This window comes from Camelus ferus, chromosome 27 (assembly GCF_009834535.1).
Source record: "Camelus ferus isolate YT-003-E chromosome 27, BCGSAC_Cfer_1.0, whole genome shotgun sequence".
Taxonomy (NCBI): Eukaryota; Metazoa; Chordata; class Mammalia; order Artiodactyla; family Camelidae; genus Camelus; species Camelus ferus.
Window position 1 is genome coordinate 24,105,649 of NC_045722.1, and position 22,117 is coordinate 24,127,765.

General features: G+C 44.9%; 1 protein-coding gene, 1 non-coding gene and 1 pseudogene across 2 annotated transcripts in view; 1 reads left to right on the forward strand and 2 right to left on the reverse strand.

Moving 5' to 3' along the window:
* Positions 1–4,309: 4,309 nt before the first annotated feature.
* The window catches only part of CHRNA7 (cholinergic receptor nicotinic alpha 7 subunit), a 54,037-nt gene continuing 36,229 nt past the window's right edge, over positions 4,310–22,117 (forward strand). Inside the window, exon 1 of the mRNA XM_032468947.1 lies at positions 4,310–4,696. Coding sequence (XP_032324838.1) covers positions 4,617–4,696 — 80 coding nt within the window. The 5' untranslated portion in view covers positions 4,310–4,616. The remainder of the gene's footprint in view (positions 4,697–22,117) is intronic.
* LOC116660152 lies at positions 15,087–16,576 on the reverse strand (annotated as a pseudogene).
* Positions 21,197–21,306, reverse strand: LOC116660296. Its single transcript, XR_004315750.1, has one exon. It is a non-coding gene; the product is annotated as a U6 spliceosomal RNA (small nuclear RNA).

Genomic DNA, 22,117 nt, shown 5'->3' on the forward strand with positions numbered 1-22,117 from the left:
CCATACCTGCCCCCACTTCAGACTGTCCAGCTGAGGTTGAATTCGGACATTTAGTCATTTTCTAGAACAGCTCCTGGAACTCAAGAACCCACTTGACCTCTGTTGACTGTTTATTATAAAGGATCCCACTCAGAAACAGCTGAATGGAAGAGATGCAGGACAGGTGTGCAGGGAGGAGGGGAGCTTCCACGCCATCTGCATCCTGGCACCGTGATATATTCACCAGCCTGGGAGCTCTCTGAACCTCATGGTTCGAGAGTTTCATAACCCCATCTGCAGCCTTGCTCCTCTTCTCTGAGATAGGGATGGGGCAGGGCTGAAAGTACCCAGCCTCTATCCCAGGGCTGGTCTTTCTGGTGACCTGCTACATCCGGCCAGCCTGAAGCCCTGTGGGGGCGCCACCTGAAGTCAGCTCAGTAGAATAAAAGATGTGCTCCTCGAAAGACACTCCCATCACTTAGGAAGTTCCAAGGGTTTTAGGAGCTCTTTGCTAGGAACCAAGAAAAAAGACCAAATATATTTCTTTCTTTCTTTCTTTTTTTCAAACAATTCCCTTCTATTTTTTTAAATTAAATCTGGGGAGGAGTTAATTAGGTTTATTTATTTATTTATTTTTTCATGGAGGTGCTGGGTATTGAACCCAGGACCTTGTGCATGCTAAACACACACTCTACCACTGAGCTGTAACCCCCCCAAATACATTTCTTATTATACCATAATGTACTTTTTGTAAACAAAGGAAACGTTCCCTTTCTTCTGCTTCATTCATTTGCTCTCACTCTCTGCTCTTTTTTTTTTCTTTCTCTCTTGCTCTAAATATCCCCATGCATATATGTGTATACGTGCTTAAAAAGGGTTTCCTGTGGGCCCCAGGCAGGTTCTAATAGGGCCAGTTCTCAGACCCATGAAAGAATCGAGATTTCTACTTGCATTTTATTTAAAATTTTTTTTCTTTTATTGAAGTATAGTTGATTTAAATATCATATTCGTTTCAGGTGCATAGCAAAGTGATTCAGTTATACACATGTGTATAAATACATATATATATATATATATATATATATATATATGTATTCTTTTTGAGATTCTTTTCCATTATAGGTTATTACAAATATTGAATATAGCTCCCTGTGCTGTACAGAAAGTCCTTGTTGTTTATTTTATATATAGCAGTATGTATCTGCAAATCCCTAACTCCCGATTTATCCCTCCACCCCCTCCCCCCTGGTAACCATAAGTTTGTTTGGTATGTCTGTGAGTCTGTTTCTGTTTTGTAAATAAATTCATTTGGGTATCATTTTTTAGATTCCACATACAAGTGATATCATATGATATTTGTCTTTCTCTGTCTGACTTATTTCACTTAGTATGATTATCTCTAGGTCCATCCGTGTTGCTGCAAATGGTATTATTTCATTCTTCTCAAGGCTACATAGTATTCCATTGTATAAATGTACCACATCTTCTTTATCCAGGCATCTGTCGATGGACGTCCAGGTTGCTTCCATGTCTTGGCTGTTGTGAATAGTGCTGCTGTGAACATTGCCTACTGTGCATTTTAGATCAAGGGCCCCTTCGTCCCTTGTGTGTTCCCTTAACCACCCTGCATAATCTTATCTTGAACACTCAAGGAGAAGAGATCACACAGAAATCGGGAGAGAAGGCACAGCACAGCCTCTTCTGATGTGAAACTCTGGGAGCACTGGCCTTTCTGGGTCTGTGCTTGTTTCCAGGTGTCCCCTGTGTGGAAACCATGCCAGCTGCTGTCTGTACAAAGATTTTACTCAGTGCCTCTGCCCTCCGGGGCCCTACAAGCTAAATGAGCAGTGAGTGCTTTGATAAGAGAGACAATCTCTCTGTGGAATGTGATAGTTTCCCGGCTGTTTCCCACATCCATTCTTAGGAAATCTGTAAAGATTTCAGGGGGCCCCCTGAGCTCTGCTCCTGCTCCCAGGACTCTTGGCACCAAGGTCCCCACTCTGCTTCCCAACCTTGAGTTGGCCCTCACTCTCTCCATCTTTGGCTGCAACTCAGTTACTACAGCACTCACATCCTCTAGGATTTTGTGAGATGGGGGGAACTTTCCTCCTTTTAAAGCCATTCTGTATCACATGCCTCCCAGGGCCGTGTGACTCACCTGCCACTACACGTTATCTTATTTCATCTTTACAGCGCCCGATGGTGTGGGGCACATGTGAGGGAACTGCAGCTCAGAGAGGGTGATTCACTTGCTCCAGCCCACGCAGCTCTTCCCTGCTGGAGTCTTGGTTACAAACCCAAGTCTGTCTGATGCCAAAGCTCCCTGCAGCCCCGCTTTCTGCTGTGAGGGTGGGAGAGACCCAACTTGACTTTGGATTAAGGGAGAGCAGTGTGAGCAGGAGGGTGGCACCTCCAGGGAAGATGCAGCCTCCCTTGTTGTGGTGCATAATCTGCCCATGCAAACACATTGGGTGAGAGGAACCCACCATACATGGTAGAGCCTGAGGGGTCACCTCCCTTGAAGTCAGATAATGAAGTTCTGAGCCCTTACTCTGTGACTGGCGAAAAAGATGTTGCTTCTCGCTGCTCCGGCTTTCTCTTGTAAATAGGAATAGTAATCACGCTGATATCCCTGCATCCTGGTGAGCACAGCTCACACACGCACGACACTGAGCAAGCAAGATGGCTGGGATGCGTGCCCATGGGGCACATGCAGCTGAATAGCAGCTCAAGGAGGAAAGATCAGAGGGGATGAGGAATTGCCAGGGAGGCTTCCTGCTGCTCAGATATGGTGCCATCAGGAGAGGTTTATGTTTGAGGGACCAAGCTCTCCCATCATGTCAGCAGGCAGGGTGTCTGCCGGCCACACCTACCTTCCTGGGCAGTTCTGGGGGCCCTAAAGCCCTGCTCTGCATGTGGTGGTGATAGTGACAGGGTCAGGCTCCGTGATAATCGGCTCCCAACCCAGAGAAGCATCCCAGGGCGGGACCTGAAAATGTGGTAAGGGAAGCACAGGTGCTCAGTGTGGAAGGGCTTATGCAAAACAACCAGAGCAAGACTGGCCCTTCCTGGGCCGTCTCCTCTTCCCAACCACACACGTCTAATCAGAAAGCTGAGAGGGGTGGGTCTCTATCCTCAATGCCCCAGGTGTTGCATCAGCACATTACACCATAACGCATCTTCAGTCTCAGAGGTCCGTGGCTGTAAATGCTGTTACTCCACCTCTTGTGGACTTCAGGTAGTCCCAGAACGAGGGTGCTCCCCTGTCCTCTGCAGAGGATCGTGGGATCTCCAGGACATGCCCTCTGACCCCTATTGCCAGTTTCAATAGGTCTAGGCCCACAATCCCTTGGCTGGGATCCCCAGATCTCAACAGCTCTGAAGATGACAAGGATTTTGTTTGTTTTTATTGTTTTCCTTTGATGTTTTTATAACTTTACATCAAATTCTTTGGGTCTAAAGTCAAACTGAAATGGATACGCAGTTGAGACACTTATTTTCTCAGCATAAATATGCACGTTTGCTGCAATAATCGCATGTTTGCAAATATATTTGCAATAACGATATGTTTGATTATGGGGAGATGCCCAATCCCAGCCGAGGCTGTTACGTCACATACCTTTTTAAGCCTAAGAAAGTCTGAGCTCCAGAGCAGGTGATCCCAGGGGTCCTGGGTACAGGATGGGGGCCTTTACTGGGGTCTTCTCTGATGATGGAACACCTGGAGGAGCTGCTGGGCCCAACCCTGGCAGCCCCGTGACCCTGTGGGTGACGCTGGTTGTACAGCAGTGCAGGTGGGATCCTACCTGAGCAGTCTTTACACGGTCAGTTGACCCCAGGTAGCACCGGTGTGCATGGTCCTGGGACAGAGGACCCTAGATGTGGGCCTTCCTTTTGCAAAGGTCCCTCAAGAACCAACATCAGGCCTGGTGCCAGAGAGATGAACCCGTGTTCACGTGTTTATGACTATTTCCTGCGTCTTCACCTGTACCCTGGTGTCCTGATTCAGTGTGTTACCACCAAGGCAGTTGTTGGCATTTTTGAGTTGTGGTGTCAGAAGCACTATTCCTCCATGAAAAAAAATAATTCAAGTCCAAAATCACATCCTTAGAGATGTGGGAGAGGTACTCCTGCAGCTGCATGAAGCTCTTTCATGGCAATAAATATTCTCCATTTTTTTTCCTTCCTGGTTCTTATTCTAATTGAAAGAATGCATTTGTTTTTCTAAAGTGTCCTTACAGTGGAAAACTTTGAAAGCAAAATAGTTATTCATTTGGCTAGGAAAAAAAGAAAAAAAAAACCTGTCTGCTGTGGTAGGGGAAGGCTTGGGGGCAGGCAGGGGACTGGAATTAACTCTGATGCTACCCTCTGACTGTGGTCATGGTGACAACAGGATCTTAAATGGGATTTTTATGCTGTTCACAGTCATTTTGTAAAGGGTTATTTAATTTCCAGTTTCCATATATTTTACAGATAGCAACTCAATTATGTAAATAAGTGTCTAGCACTCTTTTTAGTTTGAACTTATCTAATAATATCTCATAAGATCTCTTAGTAAGCAAGGGAGCCAAGTGCTACAGACTAATGCTGCCGCCTGTGTTTGTCAGTCTTGGACAGATCACTATTTACAATGGAACATGTCAGAGTACCCGGGAGTGAAGACGGTTCGTTTCCCAGATGGCCAGATTTGGAAGCCAGACATTCTCCTCTATAACAGGTAAGGACAGTGGACAAAAAAGGAAAAAGAATTATTTCATTCTTGCGCCTGTTAACAATGAAGGATATTTGAGTCGTTTATAGAAATGCTGGATATGTTATCTATACTTTGGGACTGTTGAGCCCCACAAGGCTTTGTAAGAAGCGGCCCTGTCTTGTGTCCAGTGTTCTCTGCCCTGGCACACAAGCCTGCATGTCTCAGCACGTTGCCCCTGATGGCTGTGTCTGTAGGGCTGTGGTTACAGCAGTGTAGGTACCTGTGGGCGTACTGGCACTGAGACATTTTGCATGTGGCAGTCCCTTTGCCCCTGAATGACGGCAGTTACAGCCATAGCATGAAAAGTGTCTGGTCAGTGGGGTGCCTGGCTGAAGTCCACAGTTTGGACCCAGGTCCTCATTTGATGTGCTGCCCGATGCGCATTGAGAGCGTCCTCTACGGGGCTGCTGGGTGTGGGAGACTGTCTTCTCTAGTCACCCTCGGAAAGACATACCTGACAGAAGAAGGGCGGAGAGCAGACGTGTTCTGATTGTCCTCCTCAAGTCTGGAGAGGAACAACTCAGCAGTCATCCAAGGCCATCTGATTTGTAGAGCAGAAGCCCACAAGGCGGGTATCCAGGCTAAGTTTCTTGAAGCACTGAAATGATTTGCCAAACTGCATAGTCCAATAAGGGAACCCAGAATCTCTTCTTTCCAATAAGGTTTAGAATGTGATAACCAACTTGGGAGACAGGAGAGGGATTTCTCAGGGATGACTGCTGCCTTGGTCCCTCCTAGAGGAGAAGGATGCCGGGTGCCTTCCTGATTTCTTCTTATAAAGACTTTAGTCACATGGGATTCGGGCTCACTCTGGTGACCTCCTTTTAACTTAGTTACTTACCTCTTTGACTGAAACATTATGCTGTACACCAGAAATTGACACATTGTAACTGACTATACTTCAATTAAAAAAAAAAAAACAAAACAACTCTATGTCCAAATACAGTTATGCTCGGAGGTACTGCAGCATGTGAATTAGGACTTTGACCTGTGACTTTGAGGGGCCAGTTCAGCCTATAAGAGGGGCATTGCAGTTGACTGCTGAAGGGAAAGTGTTACGATCGAACAAGTCTGGGTGTAAATCTTGGCCATGATATTTACTATGTCTCTAAATCTTAGATGCTTCCTTTGCACAACGGGGGAAATGCCATCTTCCCAAAGTTTGGAAGGATGATTGCGGGTGTACGCAGCATGCTTAGGGTAGTACTCGGCAGAGAGTAAATAGTAACATAGTTGTGTGTCTACAGGCATGATGAGGAGGATTTCTGCTTCAAGTAAGATGGTCTGGCGATTTAAAAAGAAATGCCAATCAGGTTTTTCACTGTTCTCAATTCAGTTTTTTTTTTTTTTCATCTGGAATCAAGAATAAATATAATATGATAGAATCTTAATAATGAGGCTATAAGAGATGGTTCTTATGGCTTATCTGTCAGACCCTGAACCCCAATAAATAAAATGTTCAGAGTTTCTAATATTCTGACTAATGAATTACTAAGTGTTCTACACATAACTGAGTTTCAAGGAGCAAAGATCCAGCCGTCTCTGTCTGACAGGTGCCCCCAGGAATGATGCACGCCCCTCCTTTCCCCTCGTCTTTCCCCTGAAGCTCCAGGTAACCGTCCTCCTCCTTCCTTTCCCTCCCGTATCCCTATTGATGCGTCCACAGCCTCCATCATGGGGTCTATCCAAGCTGCTTCCTTTTCTGCCTTAGTTTTTTTCTGAGAAACAAGATATGGGACCTTGAATCTGAAGTAACTGCGAAGTACATGGCACTCAGGTCCACATGAATGCAGTGTGGAATAAGCAGGGTACAGAAGATATTAAGCCAGTCATAGACACATTGTTGGGCATCTTGCAGCAAACAAACTACCCTGAATTTAGTGGCTTAAAAAAATGTGTGATTTCTCGTCATGCTGTGGGCTGACTAGGTCTTGTAGCTGCCTGTCTGTTTCGTGAGATGCTGGTGGAAGGCAGTGGGCTGGGGCTCAGATGAGCTGGGATGTGGGGGGCGCATCCCCAGGGCTGGCAGTGACAGTGACTGTGGGCAGGGCCTCAGCTGGGGCTGCACCTGGGCCACCTGGCTGCCTCCTCCCTCCAGGAGACTTTTCCACATGATGTGGGCAACTCTGGTGGGGGGAGGGGGAGAGGAAGGAGGTGGGGGCTGCTGGATCCCCTGGGGACTGAGTGTAGGCACCCAGAACAGCCTGTTCACCTCACTCTGGTGGGCAGAGTCGGGAGGGGCCCAGCCTTGGTGAGGGAGGAGAAGTGATCCCCAGCTCTCCAGGGCAGGGGCGGAGGGAGAGAGGCGACGAAGACAAGCCCTGGGGAGACCAGGCATCCCAGGCTGAGACAGGGAAGTGGTGACAGGGAAGTCAGAGGAAAGATGGGAGGAGAGAAAGGACCAAAGCAGATGTACATAATGAAGGTATGGCTGAAAGGAGCACTCAGCTGAGGGTGCCCCGGGGAGCCCGCAGGATGAGGAGACACAAAATGACCTCATTATCCCTGCCTCTGAGGGCTGGCCTCTCTCTGGTCTCTGGATCCAAGTCCCGAGGTGGGTGTGGACCAGCCTTCCCCGTGCAGTCTCCTCTCACCTGCGGTTCACCACCTCGACATTTGTCCGTCACCTCACTGATGTACCTTGACTCTCCCCAGCCATTTACAACTGCCCCCTCTCAGCGTGGGATGCCCACCCTCCGCATCCCAGACCTCAGTTGGCTTCTGGACTCCATATGCATCTCTCTATCACAGAACCTCCTAGAAAGAGTTTCCTGTGCCCCATGGTATGAGGGTCCTGCCACCTCTCCTGGGCATCTAGAGACACCTGATAAATGTCTGTGCACAGACGAGGTGGAAGGAGGAAGGGGGATGCCGGCGCTAGGAGGAGGGAAGGGGGTGATTCCCTGTGATGCCAGTGCTGCTCAGGGCAGCGCAAGAAGAAAGAGGAGGGGAATCACATTGGCAGCCTGGAAAATCCGAAACCATGGGACTGAGTCAAAACATTGACACAGGAAGGAGCAAAAACAGGCCCTGAATTTAATAAGGTCCTGACCTTTTGATACTCTGTTACTGGGGTTTTTGAGAGATGCTGTGTTTAATGCTTACCACCAGCCCGAGGCACAAACAATGATGTGTTCTCTCTGTGGACACGTGTGATGGTTCATTATGTGTGTGTGGGTGTGTGTGTGTTTCCTTAAGGAGGGGACATGCCATCCTTCTGTGTGAGTCGTGGTTTAGGAAGGAGCATGGATTCAGGTCAGGGGAAACACCAGCATGTGTATCACATTACTCCTTCCATTCCAGCTAGATATCGGAGTCCTAGTATGAGCCACAAATGATTTTTGAGATACAGTACATCGTCTGTCTATAAATTAGATAAACCTCTGTGGAGTAGTGGTATGTATGAAAATAAGGGGGAGGGTACAGCTCAGTGGTAGACTGCATGCTTCACATGCACGAGGTCCTGGGATCAATCCCCACTACCTTCATTAAAAAAATAAGCAAATAAACCTAATCCCCCCCCAAAAAAGATAAAATATTGGGCTTAAAAAATATATGTATATACACACACACACACACACACACATATAAAGAAAATAAATTACTTCTACCCCAAAAGTCTTAATCTCATTCAATGCCATACATTAGGAAAAATTACATTTATTTAAAACGTTTTTAATGAAGTAATTTTGGTAATCAGAAGCTATAGTAATACTTGGCATAGTATTTGTAATTCTGACTTGGTTTTGTATTATGCAAGCATTAAAAAATCTTTAGGATTCGAATATATATTTTATATTTATATCAATATATATATATATATATATATATATATATATATATATATATATATATATATATATATGTATCTCGGTGTTTCAGAGAGGCTGGGTCAGTGTTAAACGGCTGTCTCTGCAGCATTTCTGGGCTGGGCTGTTTTATACTTTCCCTGATGGATGGTGGACAAGTTAGGACCGCCAGCCAGCTGGCTGGGTTGCTCCGAGGAGAGGCTGGGAGCTGATAAAAGCATTCCTGTTGGATGCTGATTTTGGTAGTTTCTTGGTTGCTTCATTCTGCTTTGTGTTAAGCCTGCAGTTCCAAGATTTGCCTGAACACAGTCATCTTGCTCAAAGCGAGTAGCAACTGTGGGTGGCTTGTCACGATTTCCCTTCTTCCGCACTTTTTTGAGTGCTGTCTTCTGTCTGATTACGTTTATTGCTGTTCTAGAAGAGGGGATACAAATCCATAAAACGATAGCCTCTGGGAGGGGCTTCGGGCTGGAAAGGGGCATGAGGGAGCTTTTCGAGATGATAGCGGTTTCTGTGTCTGACTCTGTGTTGGTTCTGGGTCCCTGAGTATAATCTGCATCAAAATTCACTGAACCATACACCCCAGATCTGTGCTTTTTTGCTTGTCAATTACACATCAATTCAAAAAGTGTCAGAGGTTAAATAGCAGATGATTCACAAATCAAGAGAGAGTCAGTGACCTGAAAGACACATTGAAGTAATTTACACAGAAATACAGCCTAGAGACTCAGAAAGATGAAAAATAAGAGAAACGCGGTGACTTGGGGAATAGAGTGAGCAGATCTTAAAATGTTTAATTGATGTCCAAGGTAGAAAGAAGAGAGAAAATGAGGGAAAAGCAGTATTTAAAGAAATAGTGGCTGGGAATTTTCCAGAAATTATTTTTAAAAAACACCAATCATCAGGTAAAGGAACCCTGACCAGTCCTAACTGGGACAGACGGTATTTACTGTAGGTCATATGTATGCAGAAGAAATCACCCGAGGATTTAAAACAAGGGGTGTCTGTGGCCTCTCCTGGTTCCTGGGGGTCAGGGGTCTGGGGAATGGTTCACTGGGTGTCTGACTCCAGGTCTCTCATGCTGTTTCAGCCCAGTGTCAGCTGGGGCTGCAGTCAACTGGGAGCATGCCTGGGGCATCTTAACAAGGTGACTCATCAGATAGCTGGAAAACTGATGTTGGCCCTTAGTTCGGGGACTTAATTCTTATCATGGGAGTCTTTATGAGTTAAATTACCTCATGATGTGGTGGCTGGCTTCCCTCAGAATGAGTCATCCAGAAGCCATAGGAGGAGCTACAGTGCCTTTTGGGTGGGATGAAAGGCCTTACAGAGGAAAGCCTGAACCCTAAAGTCATCTTAGCTGCCTCTGTGCTGTGCAGCCGTGGGCAGCTGCCTCAGCCTCTCTGGGCTTCTCACTTCTTGCACCGTTTAGTTAGAAAATCCCATGACAATAATTGAATTCTTGTTGATGAATGTAATTTGGTGATGTTTTTGTTGGCTCTGGATTTTTGGACAGCAAGGGGTGTCTGCCGTCCCTTTCTTATAGCCTCTACAAAACCACATTTGCATATATGCAGGCTGCTACTGTCTGGCTCTGAGGCTACAGGCCTCTGGCTACAGCCTTCTTTCTGTCACATGTTCCCAGGACCTTGTGGCTGGTGGCAGAGCCTGGGGAGAGGGCAGTACACGCAGGACACACCCAGACGCAGTGTGGTTCACCCAGTGGGGGCTTGTGATTGTGCTAATCAATGAGTCGCCAATGAAATTGAATTAATTTTCTTCCCAAGTATCTTAGGTTTCCTTAGAAATAAGCCCAAGACAAGGATTTGAGTGCGCAGAGTTTATTTGAGAGAGGAAGTGAGATGGGAGGGAGGGAATCCAAGATGTGTTAAAAAGCTGCTGCTGTGGGCAGAGGCGCCCGGCCCCACAGGGACCTGTCGGGGGTTTATCTGCCAGAGGTTGACAGCTGATTCTGGGGTTGTCATTCTTAGCTGTCCCGCACACGGACCACGTGTGCTCTGTGCAGAGCCTTGAGCTGGCTGCTCATACTCGACGTGGGCGGCAGTCAGGGCCTGGGGCACGGGCAGGATGGCTGTCCACGTGGTCGGCTACAGCGCAGGTAAGCAGCCCACTCAAGTTCCAATAATTTTCACTTTGTTCTGATTGAAGATCCAATCTCGGCTCCTGGTGGGAGGATAGGCGTGATGTGTGTGGTGGGGGGCATCCTAGGACTCGGGATTTCTCAGCCAACACAGAGAAGGCAGGCAGGTAGCAAAGGTCACCAAGACGAGTCTGGACCTGCATCCTCATGAGTGGCAGTTGCTCCCCCATGGGCTGCATGCGTTATCAGGGTACCACATCAGTCCACGTGTGGGGTGGGATCTTAGGGAGTGAATCTCTTAGACTCAGTGCCATTACTGCTAAGGCTGCAGAAGAAGGTGAGGGGTTGGTGCTTGCAGCCCATGGCACAGCCATGGCTGGTCTGGGGGTTCAGAGCTGGGGAATCAGGGCAGAGGCATCACTGAAAGGATATCGGATATGGCAGGAGCCTCCAGTGGAGTAAAGGTAGTTTTTCAGCCCTGGATCTTAAAGAAGGAGTTTTTAGGATGTGCTGTTATCACATCTGCATTATCAAATCTTCAGACCTACTCTTGGGGAGGCTGTTTCTAAAGGTGTAGAGTAAAGTGGATGGAGTAGGTTTTTAGGAAGTGAGAAGAAATAGCCAGCCTGTGCTCACATCTCCAAAATCCTTCTCTAAGCTGTCCGTCCACACCTCCGCTTTCTCACTGCTGCCACTGTTGATGTTTGTTTGTTTGTTTTTATTGAAGCACAGTTGATTTGCAATGTTGTGTTAGTTTCAGGTGATTCAGTTATACATACATAGATATATATATTCTTACATAGATATATAGTCTTTTTCATTATAAGTTACTACAAGTTATTGAATATAGTTCCCTATGCTCTACAGTAGGTCCTTGTTGTTTGATGTTCTTAATTTGTCCTTTCACTCATCCGGTATTTAGTGAAGGGTTACACGCTGTTATCACACACTGTTCTAGCATCTGAGGATGTAACAGCCAAGATCAAGACAAACAGAAAGCCATGCCCTCTAGAGAGAGGGAGAGAGAGGAGGGGAGAATGCTAAGCGAATTCCTGGGGCTCCAAGGATCGGGGGAGAGCCTAGTAGGTGCCGGAGCCAGAGCTGGGGTGTGAGACCAACTGAGTGGCTAGAGGGAGGCCACGGAAGAAGTCAGAGCATCAAGGGGGCAAGTGCTGTTGGCAGAGAGATCAGGTGCACCAGCCTATCAGGAAAGGATGTGAAAACCTTTGAAATGCAAATAATAATAACAATAAATGGAGAAGGAGGGAAAGGTGAGCGGGCATCGGGGGTGTGTGCTGCGTGTTGGTGGTCACGTGCACCGGCTGGGTGTCAGATCCTCTGGCGGACTCAGCTGGTCGTGGTTTTTGAACTATCTTTCAACTCTGTAAGTTCTAGAACTGGCAGTCATGCAGATGATTCCAGACCATAGAGAGGCAGATGGATTTTGTGCAGTGTGCTGACTCCTCTGAGATCAGACTGGATAGGTGGTCCTGGTTGCCTGCGTTCATGTCTGCCCTTTGGATCTGCCTCCAACTGGTTTTGGCCACCTTGCTGTTTCCTTCATTAGTTAATGACTTAAAAAAAATCTTTGAAACACGTTCATTTTATATTTGTGCAAGTGTCATGATTTTACTTTTTAAACTGTATTTTTTTTTTAATCACTGTGAGGCGGGAACATGTCATCTAGCTCAGTCCTTGGAACCGAAGGGGCCAGAGTACCCTGAGTGAGTGAGGGGAGTGGCTCAGAGACCCTGGGGGATGGCGCCCAAGTCTCCCAGAGCTTGGCTTTTACAGAAGGGGCTCTGATCCTCTTTGAATTTGAGTTTCCTTTCTTTTTTGCTCTGAATAACAGTCAAAATACTAATTCATATTCTCCTTCTGCTTTGCTATCAACTGATTATTTTGTCTGAAAGTTATCATCTGCTCTTCTCTGCTTATACACTCCTCCCATCTGAGGGTAGTGGATGTATTTTGCTTCTGTCATTTCCTCCAGCATCTTGGTAAAATCAGGGGAGGAGGGACACGTGGACCTGTGTCCCCATTCAGGCACTGGGAGCCCGGAGACCTGTCAGCCTCACACTGCCTCAGATCCCAGCCTGTCTGCATGGCAGGAACTGTCACTGGTGGACCTTGAGCGCCCCTGCTGGGTTCCACTCTTTCTGCAAAGGGCTGGATGGCTCTGAAGTCTGTGTTAACATCCACATCTCTCAGGGCAGGAAACTGGTGCTCAGAGAGGTTAGGCCACTTGCCCGAGGTCAACCAGCAGGGTCTGCCTGGCTCCAGAGAGCGACATATTTGCCTCTGGTTGTGATTTTAGAACTCTTATGTCTTGTTTTTCTAGAAGTTAGGCAGAGTGGAATGACTCCTCTCTCCCTCCCTCAGAATCAAATCCACCTTCAGGTCTTTTCTAGCCCATCTACCTCAGCCTTTTTTCTTTCACTTTGGAGAGGGTGAGCCTGTCTCCTCCCAGTTTCAGAGCTGCTGGGGGTTTTCATACCGCCACTTCCTGATGATCTCCCCTCAGCATCCGACAACTGATTTTTCCTTGACCAAATCCCTTGCCAGCCAGTGTGGGATGACAAAATGCAAACCACTGCACCAGAGTTTGAGCAGAATTTCAAACAGAGGGCCAGGCGCTGCAGCGAGCAGAGTTTTCTAGGGATGGCTGTGTGACTTTGCACATGTGGTGCTGGGCCAGCCCCTGGGCCCCCGTCCCCTGCACCCTGAGGGCTGCGGTCCAGCCCAAGAGCCTGGCTTGTGGAGGTGAGCATATTGATCCTGGTGACAATCAGACCCAGAGCCAACATGGCCATAACGGTCTGTGGAATAAATACGTGAGACAGGAATTCGATGGGACGTTCAGTCACCATCATGAGCCTTCTGAGGGATGGGAGGGGTGGGCAGTGCCCTGGTGGGGGTCAAGGGCAGCTCTCACCCTGCCCCCTCCCCAGCCTGCTGTGGGGCTCCCTGCGGAATTTCCGCTGCCTCCCCAGGCTGCACTCACTGGCCGCCTGCACAGAGGAAGGAGCCCACAGAGGGACAAGACATGTGAGGTTGCTGGGCCCCCAGGGCCTCAGCTCTGCAGGGGCCGGGTCAAGCTGAGTGTGCTCATGGCTGCACCAATATGTAGAGGAACTAGACTGTGGGGCGGGGCCACCGGGCCGGCGTGTAGCTGATGCTGTCTGTTCAGCTCAGGGGACGCTTCTGCGGACCTGCTGTGTGTGAGATACCATGCTTCTAAGAGGAGGATGCTGCCCTTGAGGTGTCTGTAATCAGTTACACTTCACTTCATCCTAGTGGTCTCATCTGGTCTGATTCAGGACCACAGTGAAGTCATGTAGGATTACCATCCTCCACTCACAAATAAGGGAACTGTTTCTGAGACACAGGACTCCAAAACCTTTGACCTTTCTGACACCTGACAGCCTCTTCATGGGTATGAGACCAGGGCCCAGAAGATCATCTTACAGGGCAGGTGATGGGAGTGAGAGGTCCAGCATCTTAGAAAGATCAGGAAGAGAGAGGTCTGCAGCCAGTGGGAGGAGGGAGAAGTTGTTCCTGGTCGGGTGGCCAGATGAGACCTGTCTACCTGTGGCAGTCTGGCCGCCACTGTAATAGCACCTGGGGAAAGCACTAAGAGAGGCCACAGGCCGGGGCTCTTAGAGTGGACGGTGGGAGACAGTCTGGGAAGGGAACACATGTTGCAGGACCCCAAAAGCATTGCTTCTGATTCAAGGAAGGGTGGAGAACAGGGTAGTCGACCAGGATGAAGTTCAGTAAGGACTTCAGACTTGTCCAGCCGGCTTCTCCTCTGGGACTTTGCCCCTGATGTGCTGCTGCTCAGCCGCTGCCTCTGGGCTACCGGATGCCTCCCAAGACTCCGCTTCTCAGCATCGCGTCACGTGACAAGTCCGGGTTAACGCTCATGCCCCTCCCCGCTGGCCAGGGAGGTCTGTCCAAGGGGCCGTGTTCTAGTCACATCTTTTAGTCCCCAGAGTTCACATGGAAAACAGCACGTGGAAAGCATCCAGCTGGAGTAAGTGGATGCGGTACTAAGGACCATTACCCTGGTGCAGCAGGGAATTGCTGGAGGCCTTAGCACTTGGCACCCACTGGTTCTGTATTGATGGATTCATGCCCAACACCAGTAAATAAAAAAATCAGTGCAGTCTGGTTCTTTGGGACAGGGGTGTAAGGTTTTGGTCATAAAATGCAAATACCGAGAGTTTGAGCCTGAGAAGCAAATACCGAGTTTATCTTTCTCTTTTCTCCTTCACGTCCCACACCAGCCTGCCATGAAGGACCATCCGATTTAAACTACTCCAGTTATCTTTTAGCATGACTGATGGTCTTTTATTGAAAATGAATTATACATTCTTAATAAATCAGATCCTTCCATTATTCTTTTTATTCATTTCTTTATGAAAATGAATGTGAAAGGGCTTTATGCTTGACTGCCAAACTTGGCTGACAGTTTACTGATGAGATTCATAACCTTTGGGTTGCCCTAATATTTTGACACGTTGGCCGGGTTCTGGGCCACATCCAGGGAGGCCACCCTCACTTTTGGACCCTGGATGGCTGCAAGAACTTCTGGATCTCTGAGAATTTCATTGAGCCCAGGCATTCCTGCCATTTCGTTTCATGCATGCCCCCTCCCATTCCCAGCGTTCCCCCAGAAAAACCACCCGGAAAAGAACCACACTGAGCTCCTGATGTCACCTAGCTTCTCCCTCCCTCTGGGCTCTCTCATGTTCTTCCTGAGCCTTCTTAACTCTTTCTAGTCTTTCTTGGATTTCTCGCCCTTCACGTTTTCACTCACACTTTCTCTGACGTTCAGCAGTTTTCTGGGCCCTCGGTTGAACTTCTTTGAGCATTCACTAGCGTCTTCATCATAATCCATTTATGAGATGGGGGCAGGAGCAAGGGCTGCATCTTCCCAGTGGCCCAGAAGCCTGTGTGCTTTCCTTCGCCACTTGTATGGCTGAGCTGAATCAGGATTTATTTCAATAGCTCTGTCACCATCTTGCATGGCAGCATCTGGCCTCTGTAATTTGATGAAGGCACTGGCTCTCTTGGCATAGAGAATGGCTAAGTGAGGGTTTAGCTTGATGGCATCTGTGAACAAGTCAGTGGCTTTCTGAAGTTCACCATCATTTAGGGCATCAATGGCAGCCACTCTTTCAAAATCATTTTCTAATCATTTTCTAATACTTTTTAATAAGCCAAATGGTTTGCTTTTTATTTTGTGGGTTTTTTCCCCTAATTTTTTAATGGTATATGGTAAGGGTCTAACTTTACTTTTCTTTGAAGGATAGGAAATGGTTCTAACATGATTTATGAAACAGTCCATCCTTTTCCTGCTAAACTGAAGTGGGATGGTTGTATTCATCTATTCCTGTATCAGTAGCATACTCCGTGCTAAGGAGAATAGACAAAAAGACACACGTATCTTGAATATCATGCTGAAATTTTAAAATATCCAGGATATTGAGAAAACCTTTGGAAGTGCTCAAAGTGAAAAATTATAGTAACAAGAAATAAATTTGCCTTGGTGAATAAAGTGTTACTTTCAAATATTAGAGATGAATTCTTTTTTAAAAATAAAATCCTTTATTTAAAATCCAAGTTTCAAGTTTATAACGACGCAAGTCATTTACATCATGTCTAAAAGAGTTACTCAAGATCTATTCCAGCAAAATGAGATTAAACCGAGGAAGATTTCTTAACGTTACCCGAGGTAGCTGGGGAGGTTTAGGAATTGCTGAAGTCCTGCCCCCTGGGAACAGAACTCTCCAGGTGGAGCTGGAGGAAGAGGGAGTCCTGGCCGTGCTGGGTGCATGGTCAAGACTGGGGAGGGAGAGAGTGGTCTTGGTTCACATCCTGACTCAGATACGGTCGGCAGTTGTTGGCAAAGAAACCACTGGAAGTCATGGTTACATTTAAATATTTGATAATGTTTTAAATGTAAATAATAACTTAGAGGTTTGAGTTGGCAGGAGATTGAGAAACAGAGGAATAACAGTGGACAGTTGCTGTGGGAATTCTATGGTCCATGTATGATAGATGCACCTTCATTAAATGCACAAAGGTACACAGATTTAAAAAGTACAAGTGATTTTATGGGTTAAACATTTGAGTAGCTAATAGAGAAAAAGAAGTGGTGATATAACTTCCAAACCACTAGACACAAAGTAAATAATGAGTGAAAAAATTCTGTCAGTACACTTAATGCAGGAATAGAAAGTATGGTAAAAAGACAACTAACAGAACAGCAGAAATAAAACAATAACTAATCACAAAAATACAAACAGGTTTAAACCCCATAACAAGTCCTAAAACAAAATAGACTTTCTAATTGGTTGAAAGCAAACAAAAACAACCAAGTCTATGACATATATGTCGTAAAGATAGATTTTTAATCAAAATGATCCATCAGAATGAAAATAAAGCCATTGAAAATGTTGTCTGTAAAATGCCATAGAAGGAAATCCGATTTAGCAGGGTTCTTATTCAGCAAATAAACACAAAAGACAAGGGGCATGGAAAGAGACACAGTGGCAGATTTACTGAGACAGCAATGTGGTCATGAACAGTTATGTGGCGAACAATGTGGCTTCAAAATACATGCAACCAATACTGATGGAAAACACAGAAGAAATGGACAAAATCAGAATCTCAGGAAAGATAAGTATGGTTAATAGGATGGAATAAAACAGTTGCTAAGACAGAACCAAGAAATAGAGAGATTTGTACCCAAAAGACAAAAAATGCTGCTTTTAAATATACTTGAAATATTCACAAAAACTGTCTTTGAACCACAGATAATATCTAGTGTTTTCCAAAATGTAGATTTCACATAGCTTATATTCTGTAATGACAGTGCTCTAAAAGTAGAATTTAGCAACAAGGGGATAGTAACACCGTAATGTGTATGTATGTGTGTATATAATCTCCACTTAATTTGTTGTTTAAAAAGTTCTCAAATCAACCTTTGCTTATACCAGGGAGAGTAAAAGTAGTGCCTAAAGATGAGAAAACTAGGAAGTTTGAAATTTGATTAATTAATCCTATACCTCAAAAAGTTAGGAAATGCGTATCAGAAGAAACTAGAAGGAATTAGCAGAGATACAAGAGAAATGAGTTTTTAAAGGCATAAAAAAAAAGTCATTCAAAAACCAGAAGATTTAAAACTAAAATTTCATTCTTTGAAACATCAAAAAAGTGAATGAATTAAAGAATGTATATAATAAATTGAACATCTGGTTGAAAGGAGGTGATTTTCTAGGAAAATGAAAGTTATTAAATATACTTAAAAATAGAAAATCAGAACAGACTTCAAATATATTAAAACTGGAAAAGGTAGGCAAAATTTTCATATTAAAAGATGCATGTTTACATTTGAATTTTATCGTCAAAGAATAAATAAATGTATAAATTATTCTAGAACACATATAAAAGATGAAAAATTTATAAATCTAACAATTATACTATGGCAAACACATCTCAGTAGAAAACTATTGACAAATATTATACATGAATATGAATGCAGATTTCCTAAAAGAATACTGGCAGATGGATTCTAGCAGTGCACAAAGTGAAAAATACAAAATAATTTTTATCCTAGGTAGGCAAAGATGGATTAACTTGTAGATTTCCTAATGCAATTCACTGCATACCCATGCTAAACAAGGAAACAAATTAAAAGACAGAAAAATGATTAAATTCAGCTCTAATTCTAGACTAGGAGAAAACTTTCATAATTGGATAGCTAGTACCCACAGGAGAGCTGCAACAAGCATAAATAGTTGAGAAGTGAGATCCCCTTCCAAGTTAGACACAAGGCAAACTTCGGGGTATCCCTCTGTCAGCTGTCTGCTGGAGGGTGTAGCCAGAGAATGAGAATTAAAAATTAAAAATAAGAGATCTGAATATAACAGAGGAAGACATAATGCTACCAGGACTTCTGGCTGATTATTGACTTAAAAATAGAATCAGCTGGCAAACTTCGAGCTCATAGAATTGAGCAAGGAAGACAGGATAATAGCTGAGTGACACATCAGTGAATAGCAGTGAAGCAAAGTGGAAAACAAGATCTCATTTCCAATAGTGAGGATAACTGTGCAAGACTGAGGGATTAATCTGGTACACGTGCACCAGCCCACTGGAGCTGAACTTAAATAATGATTCTGCCTCTGTTAAGATTATGTCTCTGTTTCCCTGTTTAACGTAGATATGTGGTAAGTCTACAAAGTTAAGCCATCTTTGCCTATCTGGGATAAAAAAAAAACTGCCAAAGTGTCTTACAGACTGCAACCAGCTGGAAGCAGCATACGCGTTCTTTCCAGCCCTCTTCCCCCAGTGGCATTGCTGTGGGAGGATCCAGGGCCAGGATCTAGAACTGCTCTGCCACTATGCAAGCCACATCTGCAGTCCGTCTGCATCAAGTCAGAGGGTCCACAACCCCAGGTGGCTCAGATGTTTCTTTGGTGGTCCTTTGTGTCCTTGCAGCCCATGTGGATCCTGCTGCTCATTTTGACTTTTCCAATTTGATTTTCTGGCTTCTGCTCTGCCAGAGAAGCTCCCAAATACTTGTTAGCAATGGGGACTTCATCTCTACCGCCTCCAGGGTGTGATACAGCAGGTGTGGAGTACAGCTCAAGAATGTGTTAAAAGTGGTCCATGGACCAAACTTGGAAAGACTCTGACCTGCTGGGCACGAATACCAACTTGCATTCCTTTAATTAGGTGGAAACTAGGAGATATTTGGGGGTTGGCTGTTATGAATTTCAGCCCATACACTAACCTCAGTTACATCCTGTCACCCTCTTACTGTCCAGAGAGAGACCAACTGAATGATGATGGATGCTCACGTCATTGTTGGCTTGTAGCAGAAGAACCAACGGAAACTTGCTATCTGAGTGCTTCTCCCTGGTACTTCCCTAGGTATTGCTTCTCATTTCCCAACATGTGCTAATGCTGGAGAACTTCAGTGAATTACTACAGGATTCCTTATGTATTTTGTGATCAAAGGCAAGATGGGTTCTGACTATGACAGAGTTCCTTTGATGTTCTTAGCAAGCAGAACATAGGATGGGTTCCATCTTACGGACCTCCAGCTGATGCCTCAAAAGACTCATGGCAGGTGGCATCTGGATTTGAAAGTTGCTGCTTTCCCTGACCTTCCAGTGGACATTGTCACATTCTTTTTATCTTGGCTTTGCTGTCCCTTACCTCATTTATTGTGAAACCAGTTTCAGATTGAGGGCAAGTTTAAAGAAAGAAAGAAAAAGAAAGAAAGAAAGAAAGAAAGAAAGAAAGAAAGAAAGAAAGAAAGAAAGAAAGAAAGAAAGAAAGAAAGAAAGAAAGAAAGAAAGAAAGAAAGAAAGAAAAAAGTCTTCATAGTTCAAAAGACTCGTACTGATTGCTGTTACGAACTCATATTGCTTCATTTCCAACCCTCCTTCCTTAAACAGCTAAGTGTCATTTTATGTATTTTCCCTCAGTCCACCATTTAATACATTGATGTGGTTATAATGACTGCATTTTTCAGTCATTATAAACATTTTCTACGTGTCTCTGGGAATTTTCTAATCATTGTTCTAATAGTAACATAAGATTCTATTGGGATGGTGTGTTTTAATTGACCAGTGTTGGATATTTGGTAAGTTTCTATGTAAAAAAATAATTTTATGTTTTATTTTGAATAATAATAGATTCACAAGAAATCAGGAAAAAATTTTCAGGGAGGCACATTTTCCTGTCCTTCCCAAATTTCCCCAACGGTAACATGTTAAGTAACTCCACTACAGTGTCACAACCAAGAAATTGACATTGGTACAATCTACAGATTATTCAGATTTCACCGATTTCACATACGTGCATTTGTTTGGTTTTGCTGTTTTGCTTTTCTTTGCTATTTTTTTGTTGTTGTTCTTTGAGGGTTTTTTAAGGGGGAATGTAGTTAGGTTTATTTGTTTATTTGATTTTTTTAATAGAGGTACTGAGGATTGAACCCAGGACCTCGTACACGCTAAGCACACACTACCACTGAGCTATACCCTCCCCCTTCACATATGTGCATTTGCATGTGTGTAAGTGTGCATAATTCTAAGCAATTTTGTGTGTAGATCTGTGTAACTCCTCCCACAATTAAGATAAAGAACTGCTCCATCACTGCAAAGATCCCTCTTATTACCCCTTTAAAACTACTTCCTCCTTGCCCCTAACCTCTGGCACCCACAGGTAGGACACCCATCTCTAGAATTATGGCAGTTCAGTAATATTATATGGACTCATACAGTATGTAACCTTTTGAGACTGGCTGAATGACATTCTGTGGTACAGCTGTGCATTTGTTTATTCATCCATTGAGGGATATTTGGGGTGTTTACAGTTGTTAGCTATTACAACTACTCTGAACATTTGTGTGCAGGTTTTTATGTGCACATAAGTTTTTATTTCTGTGGTATAAATTACACGAGAGTACAATTGCTGGCTTGTATAATGTGGATACCTAGGACTAAATCTAACCAAGGAGGTGAAACAAGTTCAAAAAGTGTACAGAAGGCTTCACAAATTTGCATGTCATCCCTTGGGCAAGTGCCATGCTGATCCTCTCTGTGCCATTCCAGTTTTAGTATACATGCTGCCAAAATGAGGAATCCTTTTTGATTTTTAAAATTAGGTGTTCCGGGGGCTCGTCTCCCGTGCAGGATCTAGAGGTTGGTGTCCCTGACATGGAGTTTGAATCCCTTGCTGCTCAGGGAAAAGATCTGTGCCTTTGGGGTCCCACCTGACTGTGGATCAGCACAGCCAGGGTGTGGTTTCTTCCTTGGTGAGACATCTCTCTGACTCTCCTCCTCATCTCAGTGCTGTTTTCACCCTTTGTTGTGGCAATTCTATTCATCCAGTTTTCAGGTCCATTTCTGAGGGAGTTGTTCCATATGTGGTTGTAGATTTGCTATGTCTGTGGGAGGAGGTGAGTTCAGAGTCACCCTGTGCCATCCTCTTGAACCCCCCTCCACAATTTTTTTAAATGTTGATCTTGTATCCTCTGACCTTGCTGAACCCCTGTATTAGTTTTGGGAGTTGCTGTGGGGGGTGTTAAGAGATTTCTTGGGGTTTTCTACGCAGTCATGTAAATGACATCTATCATTACATCAACAGTAAATAAGACAGTCTTCCTTCTGATCTCTATGCCTCTTTTTCCTTTACTCCCCTAGTGAAGACTTCCAGTGTTGTGTTGGATTAGAGTGTTGAAAGCAGACACCTTTGCCTTGCTCCTGATCTTAGCGGGAAGGCACTCAGCCTTTTCACCGCTGTGTAGGATACCAGTTATAGGTTTTTGGTAAATGTTCTTTATCAGGCTGAGAAAGTTCCTCTCTACTCCAGTTTTCTGACAGTTTCTATTCTGGATGAGTGTTGAATATTACCAGTCTTTTTTTTTTTTCCTGCATCAGTTGATATAAGTAC